At 42.2% G+C, this 20,953-nt stretch overlaps 1 protein-coding gene across 1 annotated transcript in view; it reads right to left on the bottom strand.

Annotated features, from left to right (window-relative positions):
* The window catches only part of ST8SIA6 (ST8 alpha-N-acetyl-neuraminide alpha-2,8-sialyltransferase 6), a 57,240-nt gene extending 41,134 nt beyond the window's left edge, over window positions 1-16,106 (bottom strand). Inside the window, exon 1 of the mRNA XM_052693967.1 lies at window positions 15,831-16,106. Within this exon, the coding sequence (XP_052549927.1) occupies window positions 15,831-15,838 (8 nt within the window). The 5' untranslated portion in view covers window positions 15,839-16,106. The remainder of the gene's footprint in view (window positions 1-15,830) is intronic.
* Between the last annotated feature and the right edge of the window lie 4,847 nt (window positions 16,107-20,953).

Genomic DNA, 20,953 nt, shown 5'->3' with positions numbered 1-20,953 from the left:
ATACAAATGAGAAAGCGAGGGACGTGGTAATGTGCTGGGTAAGTGGCTGGATATTGCAGTGAGCTGCAGCGTGCCTATGGTTTGTCAAAGGAGCTGCGTGGCACCCGCTGCGATGCTCTACACCAGGAAATATCCAATTATTTGTTTTAGGGCACTTGTGAAGACACTGGAGAGCTGTGCTGTCAATGTTGGCAGGGAGCTAGAGGGGCAGCAGGTACTGCCTGGCTCAGTGCTCTAAGCCCACAGCATGCATGGCTCAGCTTTCCTCCTGGCTTTGAAGTCCTTGGTCACAATCCAGAAACAAAACACTATAGTAGGGCTGCTGAAGTCCTATAGAAGTGTGCCATCCTGGGTCTGTCAGCAATTGTAAACATCTCAAAGAAATTTCAACTGCTTTAAAAAATTTTCCTTCTCAGGCATGTGCTATAAGCTTAGTGGACACCGTATGTGAACATGTAGGGGCACATAGGCAGGCTTCTCAATTTAGATGTCTTTGCTGGTTAGCAGATATCAGAGGATTCAGGTCTACAGTTGCCTCAGAAAAGCATGAAGATTTCTGTTTGTCAAGCTACTTCAAAATTCCCATTAAACAGTAATTTTTCCACTTTAAAAGGTCTAATGGTACTCCATATAAGCTGTACAGGAAGGACAACTAAGCATTACAATCCAGAAGATAATTGTTTCCCCCTCTCCCCCCTTCTTGATATGACTTCCCTGTAAGAGTACAGTTTTCCCCTGAGTTCTGAACTATCACTGTCAGCTAATCCATGAGAAATTTAGTGATGTCAGTAGGGATGTCATATTTCGAGCTAGAGGTCTGTTGCCAACAACAGTCTATAATACCCCAGCAGAAGTCTTTATTTTTTTTTCCCCCCTTTTTCCCTCTGGATCAAAAGGTTAATCTGTGCAATACTGAAATTCTCACAAAAAGAAGATTATCAAACCTATCTGTATAATTATACTTAGCAGTTGGTGCTTGTTGTTTACAAACAACTTCACAGACATCTATTGATTGAGTGTCACAGTATCTGTAGATGCTATCAGCTTTAATTCTGTCAGAAAAGCTTAGGAAAGAGGTTTAGTGACCCACCTAAGGGGGTGAGATGAGAATTTATGATGAAACCAGCATTCCTAAATTCAAATCCTGATTTAATGATCATATTTGTCTCTTGCATTATGTTGCCACATCAGGAGCAACAGTATCATGTAACCTCACAGAAGGGACACAGATAGAGGTAAGATGCCATGTAGAAGATGTACACAGAAGCTGTCCTGCCCCTTCCTGACAGCTGGAAGCTGCTGCATCTTGGCAGCATCCCCCAGCTTCTGATTCCCATTAGCTTCAAAGTCAGTGAGAACTGATAATTGCTGGCTTGCACAAGAGGAAGGGATCACTAATCAGCCAGGTGGTGTCACAGTGACTTCTTCACCAAGTTCATGCAGCCTGACTTTTGGAAAAAGTTAAGCATGGCCTTGGGTATCATCTGTGAAAGGCTGCTTCCTCCAGGTCAACTGGACTGCATATTAGGAGTCTGGTGGTGATGCCTGTAGGGCTGCCTGGTCACAGCGTGCTAGCTAGCCTTCTTATTTCCAGCAGCTAAATTACCTTAAGTAATTAATGTTCATTAAATGCTTTCCTAATGCTACCTTATCATCTAAGCAATGGCTGTCACAGGAGTGTTAGTGGCTGCAAATAAGAGGGGAGGTGAGTGGTACAATCAGGAAGGAGACAAAGACACCAGAGATATTCCAGTTTCTCTGGAATCTCACATCACAGTAAAGCAAGGGAGACTCCAGAGCAAGATGCAGGAGATGTAGGTGAGAGACTACTCTTTGGTCATTCTCAGATGAGATATCAATGGGAGCAGGTGCTGTTAGCAAAAACAAAACAACCTCAAAGCCCAATCCAAAACTAATAAATCTTTTGTGTGTTCATTAGTGCTACACCTTTTTGAAGTCCTTCCTTGCTGCTTTTCAGGATATTTTTTTTTCAGATCATATCAAAAAGGCTTATTAAAATAACTAAATCCAGCTGTCAAGCTGTGTTGAGGTCTGCCTAGAACAACTGAGGTTTTAGCTGTTTAGAAGCGGTTACATGTACCCCAGTTTTGTGACAGTCATCAGTGACAACTTCTGTAAGGCACCATTCCCTCTCCACAGTCAAGGTGCAAAGAGGGCACATGCAGAAAATTTCAAGATGCTGAGCATGTTGTAAGATCTCACATGGTGGCAGGACTTGCCTCCTGCGCACAAAATGAGTGGAATTTTCAATGTTGTATACTTGACCATGCTTTTTAATGCATCAAAAGAAAGTATTGCTTGTGCTCCACTAGAGTTTTCTCTTTAGTTTAACCAAGTAGTCAGCTTCCACTGTTCAGCAATCATGATCCTGCCTGAAAGCAGACAAACACCCATTGTCTAAAATGCACCTTCTAGCATAAATGAACTTGAGGCTAGTAACTGTACTAAGAATCAGAGCTCTATTGCCAGCAACCAGCCAAGACTCCATCCAATTAAGGGCACGGCTGGCATTCAAATGCCCATGATTGTAGTGCAGTGCAATGTGTATGTTCTCCCTAAGGAAGCTAATGGGGAGAAGAGGATCTGAATACTAATGAGGTACGAAGGATGATTTTAGTGCAAAATCCTCAACAACTTGCAAGTTGTTAACCTGAAGATAGGTACTTTTTCTGTTCTTTCCCTAAATGCGCTTAATGAGACTTCTTAATGTAACACCTTAAGAAATTATGGGTATGGGTTCATGTGAGAGCAGTGTGTTCTTGAGGCAGCAGGTAGTAACAGACTCCTGGGGAAGGGGCATGCAACAATCTGTCCCTAGAACCTTTCCCAGCTTCCATCAATCAGAGTTTAGTCCCATTTCATGGTTTCTTTTTTTATAATTGTGCCTAATTGCTTTTTGAAACCATGTAAACTTCTGGCATCTAGAGCAGCTTGTGTCAATGCTTTCCATCCAATTTGAAATCCTTCCCATTATGGTTGCCCCAGGAACAATTTTCTAAGAAAAATTTCTATTGTTATTTGGAACCCCTAGTTTCCCGTGCTAAAGGACATAAAGCACTAAGTATTCTTTTGCAAGTAATTCTGTTACACATTGCACAAATCAGCACTGTTCTTAATAGATATTCACAGCATCTATTGCTAGAATGAAGACCAAGTTATTACAGAGCATACTGTGAGTGCAAATTAAAAAATAATGCACGACAGTAAACCAAATCCTAATGAACCAATGGCACAATGTCAAATCCATCAGGAACAAAGACTTCTAATACTATTATTAACAGTCCAAACAAACAAAGCAAGTAAATCAACCTTGACAAACACAGTTCAAGTAACTTTCACTTATTGTAGATCAGTGTGCAGGTTGATGGTACAGCCCAAACTGCTTCAAAGTGCCTGCACAATGGATGAGAGCTGTGACTCCAAGATGACACCTAATGCAAGGGTTCTTATTGTGCTGAATGGTCAGCAGCTGAGCTAATTACATCAAAACTAGCATTTCTTTCCATCAGTGAATACGGAAAGTATGCCCAGCTGCTTATCTGTACAAAAATCTAAGTTTGGAATCACATTTATTGAAGTGTGAGTATAAAATGCCATGAGATGAGAAACCACAGCGGAGTCAGATCATCCTTAATGATGCAGTGATCAGGCAGTACTCTTTATGCTTATGGAAAGCCACAGTATACAAAAATACTGTATCTAGGCAAAGGAGGGCGATTACTTGTAAGAAAAGAGAGGGACAGCTCTCTGAGGGGAAGATTATCTACTGAGTTTGTACCAAGGCAGTGGCCTGATGGCCATCTCCAGGCTGGCTATTTGGGATTGTAGTGCACTGAGAAAAAAGTAAATCTGGAGCTGCCTTTTTTTTTTTTTTTTTTTTTTTTTTTTTTTTTTTTTTTTTTTGCATCCTTACATTTCTTTTGTTGAATCTCACATGAAGTACAGTAAATAAAAAATAAGGACACATGCAGATGTATAGGGACAGATGACTTCGTGGGTAATAAAGAAAACAGCAGGTGTGATGCAGAGCAAAATAACCTCATGGGTTTAAAGGAACCTGGAACCAGGAGGACAGGACCTCTGCCTCCAAGCTGAGGAAAAGCCATTAACCTCATTAAATGAGGTTAGAAATATGACCTCCTAGACTGCAACCTAAACTTATTTCCACATAATACTGATTCTCCCATTTTACTCTGCAATAAAAAGTGTTCAATGCTTCATAGAAGCATCACTGCTGCAAATCTCAGATTCTCTACTTCCCATATCATGTCCTTTTGAAGCTATTTGCAGAGTTATGCAGTAAATGCTGATAAGGCTGCGGTGCAGGAAGGTGCCAGATGGGTGCAAGTATACCCTTGCCCCTGTGCCTGCAGTGCTTGTGACCCACAGAGGGATGTGAGTTCTGAACAGGGCTTGTAGATGCAAGGTGCTCAGCTTAGAACCAACACCCCAGAGGTCAAGTGAAAGAGGAGTGGATCGTGAGAATGATGAAGAGCCTGTGAGCCAGCTCAGACTCATTAGTATTAGTTAAATTGAGGCCAGTCTCATGCTTCCAGTTGAGCACATGGCAAAAATCATGCTTAGAAGAAGCTCCACAATGAACTATCAGCATGAAACATCAGGGTACAGGGGCACATCCATGCTGCAATAGGGAAGAGCAAAACAGTAACAACTGTCAGAACACACTCTGGGAAGAAAAGAGACATGGGAAAATTGGCCATGCAAGAACATGAGTCTTACCAGTGGGACAGCTTTCCTGGTTCAGGAACCTCAGGAAAACCAAGCAAAGGGGAAAAGAAAAAAGCACAGACAATTCTTTATTTGTATTTATCTAGTAATGCCCCAAGCTATTATAAATTGGAACTGAAAGCCTTTACCTCCAAACAGAAATAAGTCCAGGCAAGTCCAACAGCCAGCAAGATACACAGGCACATGGGAAGGTGTAATGCAATAGAAAGTATAACAAGATAGCAAAGCAGTAAAGTCTCAGGCTACGGCAAGTGAGGATCTACTTAGACATAATAACAGCAGGTATAGAAATAAGAGAAAGAAGCTGCTTACCTTCAGAAGACCCATAAGGCCCTCAGGTAGGAAGGGATCTCCTCCCCTGCCAGCCCTTAAATGAAGTCTGGGAAAGGGTGGATCCTGGCTCCATCCCTTCCAGTCTCTCAGATACACTGCTTGCACCTGAGCAACCCTGGGCTTGCCCTCCTGACAGGTGTTCAATCAGTGGTTCAAGCTGTGATTTAGTATTCCCGCTATAGAAATCTTACTGTCTACTGGCATTATCTCAAATTTTTATTTGAGAGTTTTTATTCTCTATTAGGTATTCTGAAGTAACTTTCTGTCTGAATGACACTGGGTGAAGATCAGAGCCCAGAATGGGCCAGCACTCACTGGGTTCACATCAGCAGTGGAGCATGGCCAGAGCAGCATTGCTGCTGGGGTTGGTGAGGGGAGGGTGAGTGGGGCTGAGTCCAGCCTGTGATTAGGAGTAAGTGAGAAGCTATGGCCTGAGTCCTGGCCAGGGAATGCAGATGGTGTTAGATGCAGCTATGGGGTCTTGGATTTCTTTTATCCCCCAGCAATCAATTTTGTGTGGAGCTCTCCATCTCTGTGTCCTCAAAACTCATCCTGCTACATGCATCACTACATCCTGCCGTATGTAAATACAATCTCCTCTGTGATTCATGCAATAATTAAAAGCAACAATTATTTTAAATGTTACCTTCCCCACTTCAGTAAATAGGCTGGTATCCGTGCGTCAGCGACAGACCTCGCTGATCATGTTGCACTCCAACTCGCTTTCATTAGGCTCTGCAAATATACTGCAGTTCTCGCAAAATCCACGTGCTGGGTAAGCCAGAATCTCTGTTACAGTTCTCAGATATCCACTTATGTATTTGTCTCCCTCTCAATTACTGTACTTCCAGAGAAAGCACACTGTTGCTTATTATTATTATCCAGTGTATTCAATGTCCTAGCAGGAGAGAATTAAAGTCAGGCAGAGGGGAAAACTGAGCATAGCCTGGGAAAATTGAGTGCCATCTGAGCAGAGGGATAAGTAAATACTCTTACATTTAGCATTATTTTACAGAACAGACATTCAGTAACCCGCTCCTAGGTGACACTTCTGCAGCACATGCTCATTTTCTGATCCACCTTCATTTTAACCTTGAGGGCTGTAACACCGACAGTACTCATTTAGAGACACACTGCTTTATGTGCCATCAGAAATTCCCCACAGCTAACAATTCCAGCTAATGCAATTAGTTTATTAAGTGTATGGTTTACATGTAATGTTTCTGAGTCATTTTTATTCAATGGTATTGGCATAACTGATTGTCAGATCTGAGACAGTTGGTTAAAACATGTTGGTGTTAGGGAGAAGGATTCAAAGAGGAGAGCTGGGGATGCTGGGGGCTGTGTGAGGGCTCATTGTCGGGGGAGGCCAGTGGCCCCCAGGGGAACTCCAGGCTGAGCCTCAAGGGTGAGGGAAGCAGTGGGGAGGAGGATGAAGACATTTTTATCAGAGAGAACGCTGATGCTTGATGTACTATTATCATGCTGCTGGGAGATGTGCATTTTAAATACATTTAAAATCCTTTGCTTTTAATTTTCTGTTTGCATATTGCATGAGTGTGCATTTGACCGAATAGCTGAGTGGGTGTAAAAGGCAATTCTAAAGCAAGGAATCTTCACTTGAAACCTGCAGCTGGAGAAAATTTATTCCAGCTTTCCAGATGTGCTCAGGCTCAGCTTGGCTGTGTTTAAGAGCACACTGAGAACAGCAAGCAGGCAGTATGTGCTTTTGTTGATAACTGTTGGGTGCAGTCATGAAAACCTGAGTTCGTCATGTGGCAGAGACAGGGTAGGGCAAGCAATAGCAGGCAGCGCACAGCCCCTCTGCATGCCACCCCAAACCCAGCTGCATCTTTCTTGGGAGCAGGGGCTGCTTGAGCCCTGCACTGCTCCTTCACTCCTTCCACAGTTCATTCATCAGTAGTGTATGCGGTGTAATAGTTGTGTGCAAAATTGTTCATTTCACCAGATTGAGGCCCCAAATTCAGTCTAGATAGGAGGAAATGGAGCCAGCTCCCTTTCTCAGATCTGGAGTGCAAAATGATCTGCACTGAATTGCATGTTTTCAGTTCTGTGGCACACTTAGCTGCCAGCTGAGGATGACTAACACATAGTGGCAGGGATCTGGAAGAGCTGTTGAGTGCATAGTGTACAGAGCCCTGCAGGACAGGAACCGTTGGTCATCCTGGGCCCTGTTGTGTCTCTGCCCCAGTGATATGCGTTGGGATCCAAAGAAAGATGGTCTCTGAAAATTAAAAGGTGGAATTCAAAAAGACATGCTTATTTATTTGTTCAGATACTGCATTGTTTGTAAAGCTGTTACACGGCTCCATAATTCAATGTTTTGCTCTTTAACAATTGCTGAGCAGCCCCATAATAAATAATGCTATCCCGTTTACTGTCATTTTACATTTACTGAGCATATAATTTATCTAGACTCATAAAGACAATACGGGTAGCTTTTAATAAGCATAAAAAAAAGTTCAGACTAAACCAAAGAGTGAGTGTATGGCCATAGAAGTGTGCTCTCCCAGCAGGCAACAAAAAGATGCTGCTTGATGTTCCACAGGACACAGTGGCCTGGGAATGTGGACATCTGCTCTCACGAGGCACTGATGCGAATCCATGCCCTGGACACCACCTGGCTGAGGCGTTGGATCTGATGTGAAGTGAGGGGTAGTGCTGCAACATCCTGACCTGTAGCAAGCGCTGGATGGGAGAGGAGGGACAGGAGCCCTGTTTACCCCAGCATTTGGATGAAAAAGCCCTGGGATGGCAAAATGAACTGCAGGGTGGGGACACTGGAATCAAGGCACTCCTGGTCTTTTCTGGCTAGAGAGAGCTGCCATTACGTTTTTTTGATGATGGCATCTGCACTCACAGGTCAAGGTAGTGTAACAAAAAAGTGACAGAACCCGTTTGGCTATGCTGATTTATACTGGAAACATAAGGCTAGGACTGTATGATATTTGGCAATTTGTCTTAGATTCCTAATTCCACATTTAGCCACCTCTGATATTTATGCACAGATTTTTTAAAAAATTAAGTTATTAAACACAAACTCCAAAAATTAACTTACCATGAACGTTTTCTTTTTAAGTAGCCTACAGATACTGTTTTATTCTAGGCAGACGAAATCTAAGATGAATAAATGATATACAAACAAGCTGATTTTGCCAGCTTTAGGTACAAATCTTGTAAGGACCTCTGCTTCTAGAAGGAGGCTCAAGTGATGTATTTTTCATGCAAACATCAGCCTCATTAGATCCAGCAAGTTAAAAGATCTTGAAAAAAATAAAAATACCAATACCATGACTGGAATGCCGTGACTGGGTATCATGTGATCAGGTACAGTCATTTAAAATACACATATCTGCATCTGAATCCTTCACCATGGCTTCAGTTATATTTAAAACAGGTAGTTGGTTCTGGGGAGAAATTTGCTTCATCAGAATTAGTGGGGAAGGAGTTCTCAGGGAGTCCAAGCCCCTCTGGTGGAACTTACCAGGGCTGGGAAGGGCCCTGGCCATCTGAATTCAGGTAGGGCTGGAGAGTGGAGTTTGCAGCAGTCATGTTAAGGTCATACCGAATGTGCTCACTCTGGTAGTGGTGCTACAGAAAGCCCATTGACCTCTAACTAATTTTTCCCCCAGTTATCAAAGGCTTGGAAAGAATACTGCATTTGATTTTTTATTTATACCCGTGAGAGAGAAAATGTTTAATGAGTTGCTACATGCAGTAATGTGCCAGAGAGCTAAGAGAGAAGCAAGTCAGTGAAATGCTGTGTTCTGTCAGGCTGAGCATGCTCCTGCAAGAAAACAAACTGCCAGCAGTTTTATTGTGCCGAGCCATGAATGTGCAATGCAATTATGACAGATAAAGCTCCCAGATGGAGCTCATGGAGCCAGGCACGGGCAGTCTGAGACCTCCGTAGCCTGGTGAACCCAGAGACCCCCGTGGCCTCGTGAGCAGGCCCAGCACTGCAGGTTGGCCGGTGGCAGAAGCCGAGCTCCTTAAAATAAAGGTTGGCAACACTGTAAGGACACAATCTTAAGCTGCAGTAAAATAAAGACATGCTCTAGGATTCCCAGAAACTGACAATTGAATCGAAGCCCTGCAAGTGAGCTGTTCCTAAAACCCCAAACCTTCTTATCACTTCATTTGAGTCTTTGTATTCATGTAGAGAAGCAGAAGTTTTCAAAGAAATTCCTTAATAGAAATATTCAAAGCTCTTTAAAGTTCCTCTTTCTTAAGTAACTTTGCTATGGAACGGGAGCTATTAATTAGTGTAGATAATGCCATCTCAGAAAACAGTGAGCTTGGCTGCAGGAAGAGTTTGTTCCATGCTTCTCCAGCCACTACCTTGTCTCAGAGTTCTTACTGAGGAGCCTGATAATTTGAAATTAAGGTTGCCACAGGATTTCTTCAATGCACCTGAACAAAATAGTCACTGTTTGTTGAGCTGTTGATACTTCTTACTCTGTGTTTTATAGGAATACATTTTATTTTTATACCTGAGTTAGAATCAGTAATAGCCCATGACATAGCAATAGATTATGCTGCCATGTAATTAAAAAAGCAAACAGTTTGGTCATAAGTTGCTTCTCTGCACACATAAATTAAATTAAATTGAAGGGGATTGCCTTTCCCAGGGCAGGATTAAAATGATAGCTGTTTCTGAGATCAGGAAAATACTCCCTGGACAAAACCTCAGGAAACTGAGGGATGCCTTGGATTTAATTATTCATCTTGTGATACTCAGTGATTTTCCCACTGCTCAGTCACCAGAGTCATGAGATTCTAGGCTTTAAAATTGCAAAGGAAAAAACAAACAAACAAAAAAAGAACCTCCAGAGAGTTAGAGAAATCCAGGAGAAACAAGATGAAATGTCTTGGAAGAAGTGCTGTGTTCCTACACTTTTTGAAAATCTGTGCTTGACAGTGTCAGCCCTCTCTGTCTTCAGCAGTGCTAAACAACTGCTACTGTTCATGGAGATAATTTTTAAGCCATTTAGCACCACCTGGTCCATAGAGGAATGCCCCAGAATACCAAGATGGGGCAGGGCCCCATCACCCATCCTGACAGCTAGGTTTTTACCTCCAGAATGACAGCTGGACAAGGACTGACAGACACTTAAGGTGATAATAATGGCCAGCTTAGGGCTTAGCATAGCCTAATCCCTCTGTCCAACCATGTCCAAGAGCAGAATTAGAAGGAAAGTGTACACAGACAGGTTTTTCCTTAGTGTGACTGCTCAGCTTGAAGCAGTGGAAATGCTATGAGATCTCTGATCTCCAGGCTGTCTTGTTAAAAAACAACTCGGGGATTTGTCTTCTACTGATCTGTCAAAACCCCTTTTGCCATGTGGAGGTGAATCTCACTCTTGATTTGGGCACAGTGTGAAAACAAAAAAAAATACTCTATAACCTCGGATTCAATCTCTGATAATTTCACTACATGATCTTCATGGTGTGAAAACAGTGACTAACATTTTCTCATTTATTATCCTCATACCAGTCAATGATTGAAATATCTTTGTCTTACTGCTTCTAAGCCGATGTGCTGTTTTCTGTTCCGTATTTCTACATCTGGAAGCAATTCTCAAAAAAAAAAAAAAAAAAAAAAAAAAAAAAGTGCTAAAAAATTAGAAACACAACATATGAAAAAATCCAATTTTTCCAATGTCTATCTTCAGGACATTTTTTCATTGTATTTGATAACTGATTTGCCAATTCTAACAAGCTCTTTTTGCACAAATTCGAGATTCAATAACAAGGTTCTGACTATCTTTCCCTTACAGTTGAATGAAACAAAGAAAAATAGCCAAAGAAAATGTGAGGATAAGTCGATCTAAACAGCAGAAACAATGTCGTATAAAGGGGAAAAAAAATAATGTTATTCTGGATTGTATCTCTACTTGCAGCGGGAAAAATGCAAGAAATGTCACTTCAAGGTTTTGTGGAAGAGTCTAATTTGAAGGAACTATTTATAGGGGCTGCATATTATGTTAATTTAGTTTCTCCTGACGTACAAAGGCTTCCTTTGAGAGCTTTTGTAGTAAGAGAAGGAAGAGAGCAAGAAAGGGAGAGGCTCTCACAGACAGAGCTATGATAAAAGCCTCTGTCATTATAACAGATCATCAGAATGAGAAGGAAATGGCAAGACACCGCTCATCACTTTGAAAAATGCTGATGAACAGCTCATGGTTAGGTAGGACTACCTACAATATTTACGAGGAGGGCTATGTTATCAGAAGAATGCAATATTTCCTATTTGCAGGCTGTTTACAGACCCATCCTGCTTTCCACCACTCTGCTTGTTATTTGCAAGGATTCATTTGTACACCTCACTCAAAACAGGAAGAAAAAAAATCATTTCTATTTGAGAATGGGTTTCATTTCACTGAAATGGTTTTTTTTTTTTTTTTGCATAAATGAGATGAGAAATTTTCAGCTTGTAGACTGTATGCAAACAAGCTGTTTTAAGTGGGTTACATTCATTGTAGTGAGGTCATTGATCATGCTGTTTTTTCCACTTTACGTCTGCATTCATGAAAAACAAGCTCTTTGAAGTGGAAAAACAGACCAGACCTGATGAACTATTGACAATGAATATAAATAATAGATAGCAAAAACAGAGAAGATCTGAAAATCATAGAATTTCAGGTTATGTTTTGTTTTTGATGATTTAAAGGGAGCAGTGGCACAGTGGCCATCTTCACAGGTTGTTTTACTCATAAAGCTCCAATTTTTTCAGGGAAAGGAAAAGAAAATCTTTACAATAGAATGCCTGCAAACAGCAAATATGATATGGATAGAGAATGTCATCTCAGAAATTATGTGTTCATAGACACTGCTTTATGGTCAAGGTTTTTTTCTGCCACTGGAGATGGCAGCCAGCTGCCACTTGGCCTGCCCTCACCATTAGAGCTCTTCCAAAAACATGGTGCTGGACAAAGGCTGGGCAAAGGCAAACAAAACACCAGAAATAATTACCTTGAAACTAATTCTGATTTCTTATCTGTAGCAAGATGTGTTCACATTTGTCCATACCAGCAGCACTAACCAGACACAAAACACGAGTTGCTGTGGAAGCATCAGAGAGAGCACCGGCACTCAGAGAGGCGGGCTGAGCACTTGAGTACTGAGTACACTGCTGAGTGTGGGCAGCACTGCCTCTGTGAGGGCACAAGGCAGGAGAGTACTGGGGAAGTTTCCAAGTTCATTGTCTTCTCTCCAAAATCACCAAACTGCCAACATCACTATACCATGTTTTGTATATCACCTAGGCAGTGTGGATGCCAAAGCTGAAAGCAGTGGCTCAGAAGGGCTGATGTCCTCATAGATGCTGCTAGCTGTGGTGGTTCCATGGCCACCATGGTGCGGAGAGCTCTGCCAGCTTGTACAGGGGTTTTGCTATGGTGTGCACTATCTAGTGTTGTCCTAATGTCATCCTGGATTTATTATCTGATGATCTCATGCTATCAGATCACATCTTGGGCAAGGAAATCTCCTACATATAGATCATATAGATGTAAGGATATATGGCAAGTAGTCTCACCATCATTTATAATTCTTTTTTGTAACCCTAGTCAGCATTTGAGCTGGTACTGCATAAAATTAGGATCCTTATCCTCTTTCAGATCTGAGAGAGAAAATGTTTGTTCATCAGTGACTCCCAGTTCAACAATATGCATTGAAACATCATCATCATACTCTGAGATGGCAGCTTTTATCAAGACTGCAGAGTCAAAATGAATTGCTCTGGACAGGTGCTTCATTCAGCATATTTGTTTGTCTTACCATCCCATCCCTCAAGGCTAAGGGCACAGCACATCCAGGTTTGCATCCAGTTATTTATGTAACTACTAAGAATAGTTGTAATCTTCAGCTTCGTAAGTTGTCATAAGGTCCCCAGCCAGTGTCACCTGCAGCTGGACAAGAGCATGCAGTAAGCAGCTCCAACTTCTGTAATAACACATCCTTGCATACATCCTTGTATACACAGGTGCTGCTCTTCAGATGTCCTTTTTATTGGGATTCAGAAGTAACTGTGCCAGGTTCTTCCTGTGGCACTAATATTGGAGAAAAGATGGATCATCTGCTTCCTTAAGCTGAGGAGTTTGCCCCCATCAATCACCATGCAGCTCTTAACACCTGATAATCTAAGTTTAGATATGATGGCAGCTTTCATGTTTTATGTAACAACTTTGTCTTCAACTGAGACTTCATTGTAACTCATATTCCAGATTTGTTTTATCTATTTAATGTCAGAATATTGTTTAAAGAATATCGCAGAGCAATTTAAACTTTATGTAAGGAAGATGCAGGCTTTAATTCTGAGAGCCCAGCAAGGATGTGGCTCAGATACCAGCTTTAGAGTTTTGCAATGGGGGATTGCAAGTGTTAATACATCCCCTCCCATTGTATCAACTTCTTAAGCCTGGACTTCTTGAAGAAACATAACCCAGATTTAGAGAAACAGTTTCGTCCTGCAATAGTTCCTCTCCATTTTCAGTGATGCAACCAAATAGAACCGAATTGGAAAAAGATGACATTTCTAAACATATCCAAGTAGGAAATGATTCAGTAGTTCCAAGGAGAGGAGCCAACTGTGAAAGACCATTTGCAATATGATCTATCTGGAACCCTAAGCCAACCTTTTGTTTTACGAGCTTCTAATCTTTCTATTTCAATGTGTGGTGCTTTCCTTTTTCATCAGAAGATTTTGATCACATGCTGGTTACTTTTGCATCTGGTAGGAAGAATTTGCGTTGTAACTTTCTAAAGAACCCAACACAAAGGAAACTTGGGGTCCCTGCCCTCTGCTTGCACAAATCCCACTGGATGCTCATCAGCCCGGGACAAGGCAGCAGCACACAGCTGATGTGCACTGCTCATCACCAACAGAGCTGCTGCTATTTGAGCGATAAGACTTTGACCTTGGCATCAAAATGTTAATTCGAATTTGTTGCAGGAATGGTCACTGAAGTATGCAGGTCATGTGGACTCTTTTATAACAGCCTATTTTACAGCATCATGAGGTATGGCATGCTCTGTGAGAGCAATCAAAAGCTTGTTTTACCTAATAAGGAAACTGCTGAGGCAAATGAATAACTGTACTGTTTTCCAATACATTTCACAGCGATTATTTTCTCAGTTTTATGAGGCATGCTGTGGTTATCTTTGAGATGGGTTCAGTGTATACCAGTGCTTGACTTTAAACAGAAAGCCGCTGACATCTCTGGGCAGATGTGTGCAAGCACTCAAAAGCCCAGAGCTCCTGTTAGCACTGACTGACAGGATTCATTTAAACCCCCCACTCGTCCCCATTGCTTGTTTCTCACCAAAGAAATACCTACTTCTTCTATAACAAAATGATGTTTTCATTTGATGCTTTTATTTAGGAACTTGCTTATCTGTGATGAAGAAGTTTAAGCTTCATAAAAGAAAAAATGAAGTCCAATTTCATTTCTCTAATTTCTTCTCCATGCAGTTTTAAGGCTTTTCAGACATTACATAGTGTAGGAGCTGAAGGTTTATCTGTCTGGCATGCTGGTTGAAGGGCCAGCTGTGGCATTTCCTCTTCAGATGGTTTTGCATCATTACTCTGTCCATGAAGAGCATTCCATAAATTATCAATATTACTATTAAATACTTCCTAGTCTTCTCTCTGACATCTGCAAATCGCTCTTGGCTTTCTTATTAGCATTAAATAATGCCTATCTTCAGTCTATCATCTAAAAATTGCTACTGGGGTTTTTCTTCTTGAAATTGCTGCTGAACTGCCAGAAAGAATGTGTCATTTTACTTTTGCAACATGTTAGTAATTTAGAGTGGCACTGAGATATCAATTAACGGCCCATGACTGAAGCATAGAGTACAGATTTTTTTTTATTTCAGATGTATATCAACACTCTGACTTCTGTACTGTACTTTACACATCAACATTCAAGTTTCCCTCTTAGGATCACAGCTTCCCTTGCCAGCAGCCATGGCATCAGTCCTAGCTGCTTGCACAAAAAGTTAGGAACACTGACATTTACGCTTAGCAAGTGTCGTGCTTCTTTTCATCATAATGGAGCAATCTGTAAGCCCTTGTAAAACCTGTTCTTTTGCCCCTTGAACATCCTTTTCAGAATTACTTTATTAGAGATTCTCAGTACATGACCAGACTAAAAAATTTAGGAACGACATTCACATTTTACTTTATTTCTGAATTGATCTAAAAAGTTACCTTTATTTTTCTGGAACTTTGCAGTGCTACAGCAGCAATTTCCATAGTGTTACCATATCATATCTTACTGAACTGGGGCTCATTAGTTGCTGGGTGAGAAAGTCACTAAAAATGGCTACAGAAGATGATGCTGAAAACTGAACTCAGAATATTTTTCCACTCAGCTCCTGAGTACAATTAGAATACACATCAGTGAGGAATTTAGAAGAGAAATAAAGCGAGGGTCCTCTTGGACAACACAGGAAAGCAGTTACCCCCAAAATGTTACTGGAAACTGATAGAGTTGGTCTAAACAACATCACAGTCTGCAATCAAGCAATTACTCCTTCCTTTGCCTGATTATTTATAGCGTTGCTGTGCTTGGTTAGATGCATGAAGTGCTAGGCACCACATGGCTGAGAGAGCAACTCAGTCTCGTAATATGCACAGTCAAGTCTTGCTTGTGCTTCACCAGTAGGAGCTAAATAAACACAGAGCTTTTGCCACTCACCTTCTCATTCGGATCACCTGGATCTCCACAGCGCCCTGCTGAGCCCTGCAGGATGGATCTGCTGGCACACTGCCGTGGTGGAACAAGTCTAGGACGTGGATGCAGGAGCCTCACACAGGAGCCTGCAAAGTCCTTTCCAGGTCCTCTTTGTAGAGCATGGTTAACTGCCCTCTGAGCACAAGAGCCCCAGCCTAATACACGCATACATCAGACAGATCAGAGAGCCAAGGGCACTGATCCTTTGCAAAGCAGCAACAAAGGGCACGAAACTTTGCACCAAGCCCCCTGCTCTGCACTGGCAAGGAGGCTCTTGCATCACACTGACAGCCTGCCAGCAGCCAGGGCAGGATTCCAGGCATAGTTTAGTGCTTAGGATGAAAGGTGCCGTGTGTCAGTCATCGTGTTCCCTGCTGGCAAGGGGTAGGCGACTCATTTTATTACCAAGGCTATTCCTAGAAAATGTAAGTGCCTTAGAAAGGGAGAAGGGCTCCAAGTATGAGAAATCTTATAGTCTGTATAAGGGTGCCTTAGGTATCTCAATTAAGTACCGATGAGATCCTGAGTGATTAATGACCAGAGGAAATAGCAACTGGTTCATCTTACTTGCGGTGCAGTGTCACCCAAGAACCCAGCAGGGGGATCAGAGATCTGCTGTGCAGGAGGCCACACATGCAGGCACAGGCGGCCAGAAGTTTCTCCTGACAGAACCGTGGGTCTGTAGTATTTCACAAACTGCCTGAGAAAGTCTTCGACATCCTGATTAGATAACTAGAACAAAAACTACTATTTTTTTTCCCTACATGTACTAATTCACCTATTAACAAACTTTCCAGCTCACAAGAAAAATTTGCACCCAGCTGGCATGTATCCTTCTATTTCCTTTCACATTCAAAAGAAGCTGCATCAACACAGCAATTTATACTCTGAGAATATGTTTTTAAATAAGTCACTTTATCAACTCCATTTTTGCCTGCTTTTTGGTGTGGTCTCAGGGTGCACAAGCTTGATTGCTTTCAGATTAATTTAAACCAGAAGACACTCTTCTGGACTGTACCTAACATGTTCCTGGTGGCTGCAGCACATTAGGTGCAGTCCAGAAGCATGTCTTGATGCTTAATTTAATCTGAACCTCCTCCGCTCCCTCTCCCCACCTCAAATAGCGTGGACATCGGATCCCCAATGCCAACTGTTTCACTCTATGGGCCTGCTCCTGTTGCATGGCACTGCTTGCCAGTGTGGGCGTCCATTCAGCCTCGCCAGCACGACACATGCTTATTTATGCATCTGGTGATCTGCTCAGCAGTACGGGTCCCTGAAGCTTCCGATTCTCCGGGAGCGTGTCAGCCAACACGTCTTCAGGCCTGCAAGCTGTAAACTTCAAACTCTGACCTCACAGCCATATGTCAGGCAGCCCGTGCACTGCTCCTCCTCCATGCCCACACCACCCTCAGCTCCTTCCTTCATGATTTCTCACATTTCTTATATCACTTCTTTACACCTGTGGTGGCACTCAGCCCTATTCCTTCCCAAGATACAGTCTGAAATTATTCAATGTATCAAAGGATAGGGAAGCTAGAATCTATTGAGTTAGCAGGCTTGAGAGAGAGCATTGTTATGCCAGAAGGAATTCTGGATGCAGACAGTTATTTCACCCATTTCAGTTACCCACCTACCGCAGACCTGTTCCTATCTTCTCTGCTTTTCCATTTCCTCCAAGAACAAATTCTGGAGCAGACTGCTTCTCGAATCCCAAGGATTGGCTAAATGCCCATCTTCAAAAATTGTTCCACTTCAGATAGGAAAAAAAAGTCATCAAGGTAATATATGGACTTGAAAGCTCAGCTATAAGCACCTGTTCATCTCTTCATAGATGAAGTTCAGTTGAGTGCATCTTGATTCTAAAATTGTCCTGACACTACTGGGAATGCTGGCTCACAGCAAAGGAAATGAGCAAATGAAGCAGTGCTGCCAGACACAGTGCTGTGAACACTGAGCGTGTTGGGAGCAGAGGGACGACTCACTGCACACTTCACGGCCACTGACAGATTTTACTGTCATACTTCATTTTCCACAATGTTCAGACAGAGGAAGGATGCATCAGAAAGACTACTCACATCTCACCTGGGGCTGCACAGACAGGAGATGCTTAGTTTCGTGTTTTCATGCACAAGGATAAGGTTTTCAGACTTAAGCAAGCTGTGATCACTGTGAGAAGGGAGTTTTGCTGCTGTCCCCTTGAAATCCAGTGCTGAAAACTCAGTGTGAAGATAAATACCTCACTAAATGAGAAAAATTTTAAATGTGTGCTCGTGAAGTCTGAACAAAAATCCCAGATCCATTTGTCCCAAGCTCTTTCAGAGAATGCCAGTGGCAGAAAATAGGGCAGGAACTAGTCCCTGATTCAGAGCTGTTAGACACTCTCCAGAGCCCTCAGCATATTCTTCTTTCACATAAAAACCCAATTTTAAAAGCCAAAAACAGGTAAGAAAAGACAATTTGAAGCTGTTTGTCCAAGCTGCTTGTCAGTGCTGGGGAAGAGCCATCCCTCTGCTGCTGCAGTGGGGAGCAGGGAGCCTGAAAAGACTCCTGCTGAAAAAGTGTGCCTTCATGAGAAGGCAGGCAAATAAAACCTGTTAGTTCAGGTTTTATTATAGAACAGCAGAGCCCTGTGAAGGGTGCAACAGATCCTTGCGTTGTGCAGTGGTCTAGAGAAAGAGTTCAGATGCAGCCAGGTGGAAGACATGTTTTCTTTCAAAGTGTACTCTTGCTTTTATTGTCCCAACTCACTGTCCTTAGAGCCACTCAAGGCCCAGAGCCTTTTCAGGTCAATTTTCTTATTTACTGTCATTTGCTGATCCCAGCCCCCCCCTCCACCCAATCCCATTCACCCTCATACCTCCTGCTGTCTGTTACCTATTGTGAAGAGAAAAAAACAAAAACAGCACACCATCCCTCCTTGCAGACATGTTATCTCCTATGCGATTTCTTCTACAGAGGTCATCTCTCACTTTGCTCCCACACCTCTTGCTGCCAGTTGTGCCTGCAGAGCCTCTGCTGGGTCCCAGTCAAAATAACTGTGATTCTTAACTGGGAAAATAACTGGTTGTCTCTTTCATCTCTGTTATCTTGGGGCTTTCAATAACTGCTTTTCCAGCAGTTATTTATTGCTGCTAACAACACACCTGTTGCCAGTCTGCCTCACTCTGCAAATGTAGAAGAGCACCTTTGGGGAGCAGCTATGAGGGCAGCCCTGTCATTTTTCTTGTGCTATGTGAGCCACGGGGCTCTGTGTGCACAGATCTGTTCCTCACTGGAATCTAAGAGGCATCCATTGCCTGAAGCACAGATCCTCTTCACAGTTAGCACACTCAAGTGTTTTGTTTCTCCTTCCAAACAGTATTTTAACCAACAGCTGGATATCACCTTCTGAAGAAGGTTTTATACTTTACCACAACAATTTCACTTCTTCTGTCAATAGCTGAAGTAATTACATCCACTTGTTCTAATAATGAGTGCTGTTTTACTGTTCCTCAGTGTCCAGAAAACTTCTTGATGTTGTTTCCAACATACGGGATCAAGTAAACAATATTCCTACCGTGCGGCTGGTTACAGATCACCTCTCATACATATCAGGACAAAGGGCCACAACACAGACTGAAGGACACCAGCTTGGGGTGACACTGCCAGCATCAGACAACATGCAGGCAGGCTGAGTGGGTTGCATGGCTTTCTTCCCTCCCTCGTGTACTGCGGTGTCTTTATTTTTACCTTTTGTTGTAATAATGACTCATCGCTCTTAAAAGCTGTAACACAGAATTCTCCATCAGCTCCCAAACCAGGGAATGCTCCTTGATGCAAGGAGTGGGAGAGTAAACAAAATTAGACTCCAAAATAGAATAGTTCAGAAAAAGAGAGAAGCAGCAAGTAAAGTGTTTCACCAGCTTTCCAGAAATGTATCAGTCAAGTGGAAAAAACTCAAGCAACTGTTACTGTTCTTTGGGAAGGCAACAGGAAAGAAAGATGGCCCCTAGCTGTGTATTTTTTAAGTATTATCAGGAGAAAGGCAGCAGGTCCTCATCTAAGCAGGATTGCACAGATAAACATTGTGGCGTTGACATCTGAGCCAATGATCAGTAGACAATGAGGTACTGATGGGATGTCACACCTGGGAGGAAAAGAGGACTTTTGAGAGATATCAGCTTTAAAAGAACCAATCTGAGGGAAAAAAAAAACCCCAAACTAACCCAAGCATAGCAGAACTGTAACCCATCCCATGCTTTTGTTACACTCCTTGTGCCAGAATATATTGTAATGGGGATCAGATATCAAAAGCAGGGGGTAAAAGAGTAATCAGCAGTCCTGATTTAACCTGAGAAAAAGCAGAGACTATTTGGCATTAGCAAAACAGAACCAGGTGCAACTGCAAGAGTGAGAAGGGGAAGACGATGGTATTACAATACAGGGTGCTACCAAACCCAAGGGCAGGGGAAACATAGAATGCAGGGATTTTTGCAGGCCAGCATCTGTACTTTGGACAAGACTGCGTGTTTTGTATTGTTATATTTGTGAGAGCTTGCAGATCTGATCTATAAGAACGTATCTTTAAAGAAACAGAGCCTCTCAGTCTCTAGATTGAAAAATAATTTTTCAAAAGGGAATCGTGTGAGCAGAATACTACCCTGAGTGCAGGTATCCTTATTAAGTACAAGTTTGTATCAGCTTGCTAATGGCTTCTGGGCTAATCTGAGACTCAAAGAGAAAGTCTCGCGCTGTAGCAGGTCTGTGAGGGCTTCATGCAAAGGGTAATAACATCTAGAAAACTCATTTTTATGGAGCGGGATGCCACATGTGCTCTAAGGTGCACAAGAGGTCAAATACCCATTCTCATTAAAAAAAATATGAGAGCCCGTGCAGACAGAAAGCAAACGCACAGATCAAAAGAATAATGGACAAAATAAAGGTGTACAAGCGGCAAACAAAAGGTCTAGTTGAGAGCAAGCAGATAAAGGACAGAAATAACAAAAAATGCTTTAACAATGTAAAGAAAAGAGGCTTATATTTTATGCATAGTGCTCAGTACAGCATGAAATGAACTTATTTGTGCTAAATATATATCGCATCTG

Source organism: Tympanuchus pallidicinctus, unplaced genomic scaffold, assembly GCF_026119805.1.
Source record: "Tympanuchus pallidicinctus isolate F22 unplaced genomic scaffold, pur_lepc_1.0 scaffold3, whole genome shotgun sequence".
In the NCBI taxonomy this organism is placed as follows: Eukaryota; Metazoa; Chordata; class Aves; order Galliformes; family Phasianidae; genus Tympanuchus; species Tympanuchus pallidicinctus.
Note: the sequence above shows the minus strand (reverse complement) of the source record. Positions and strands in the feature narration are given on the sequence as shown.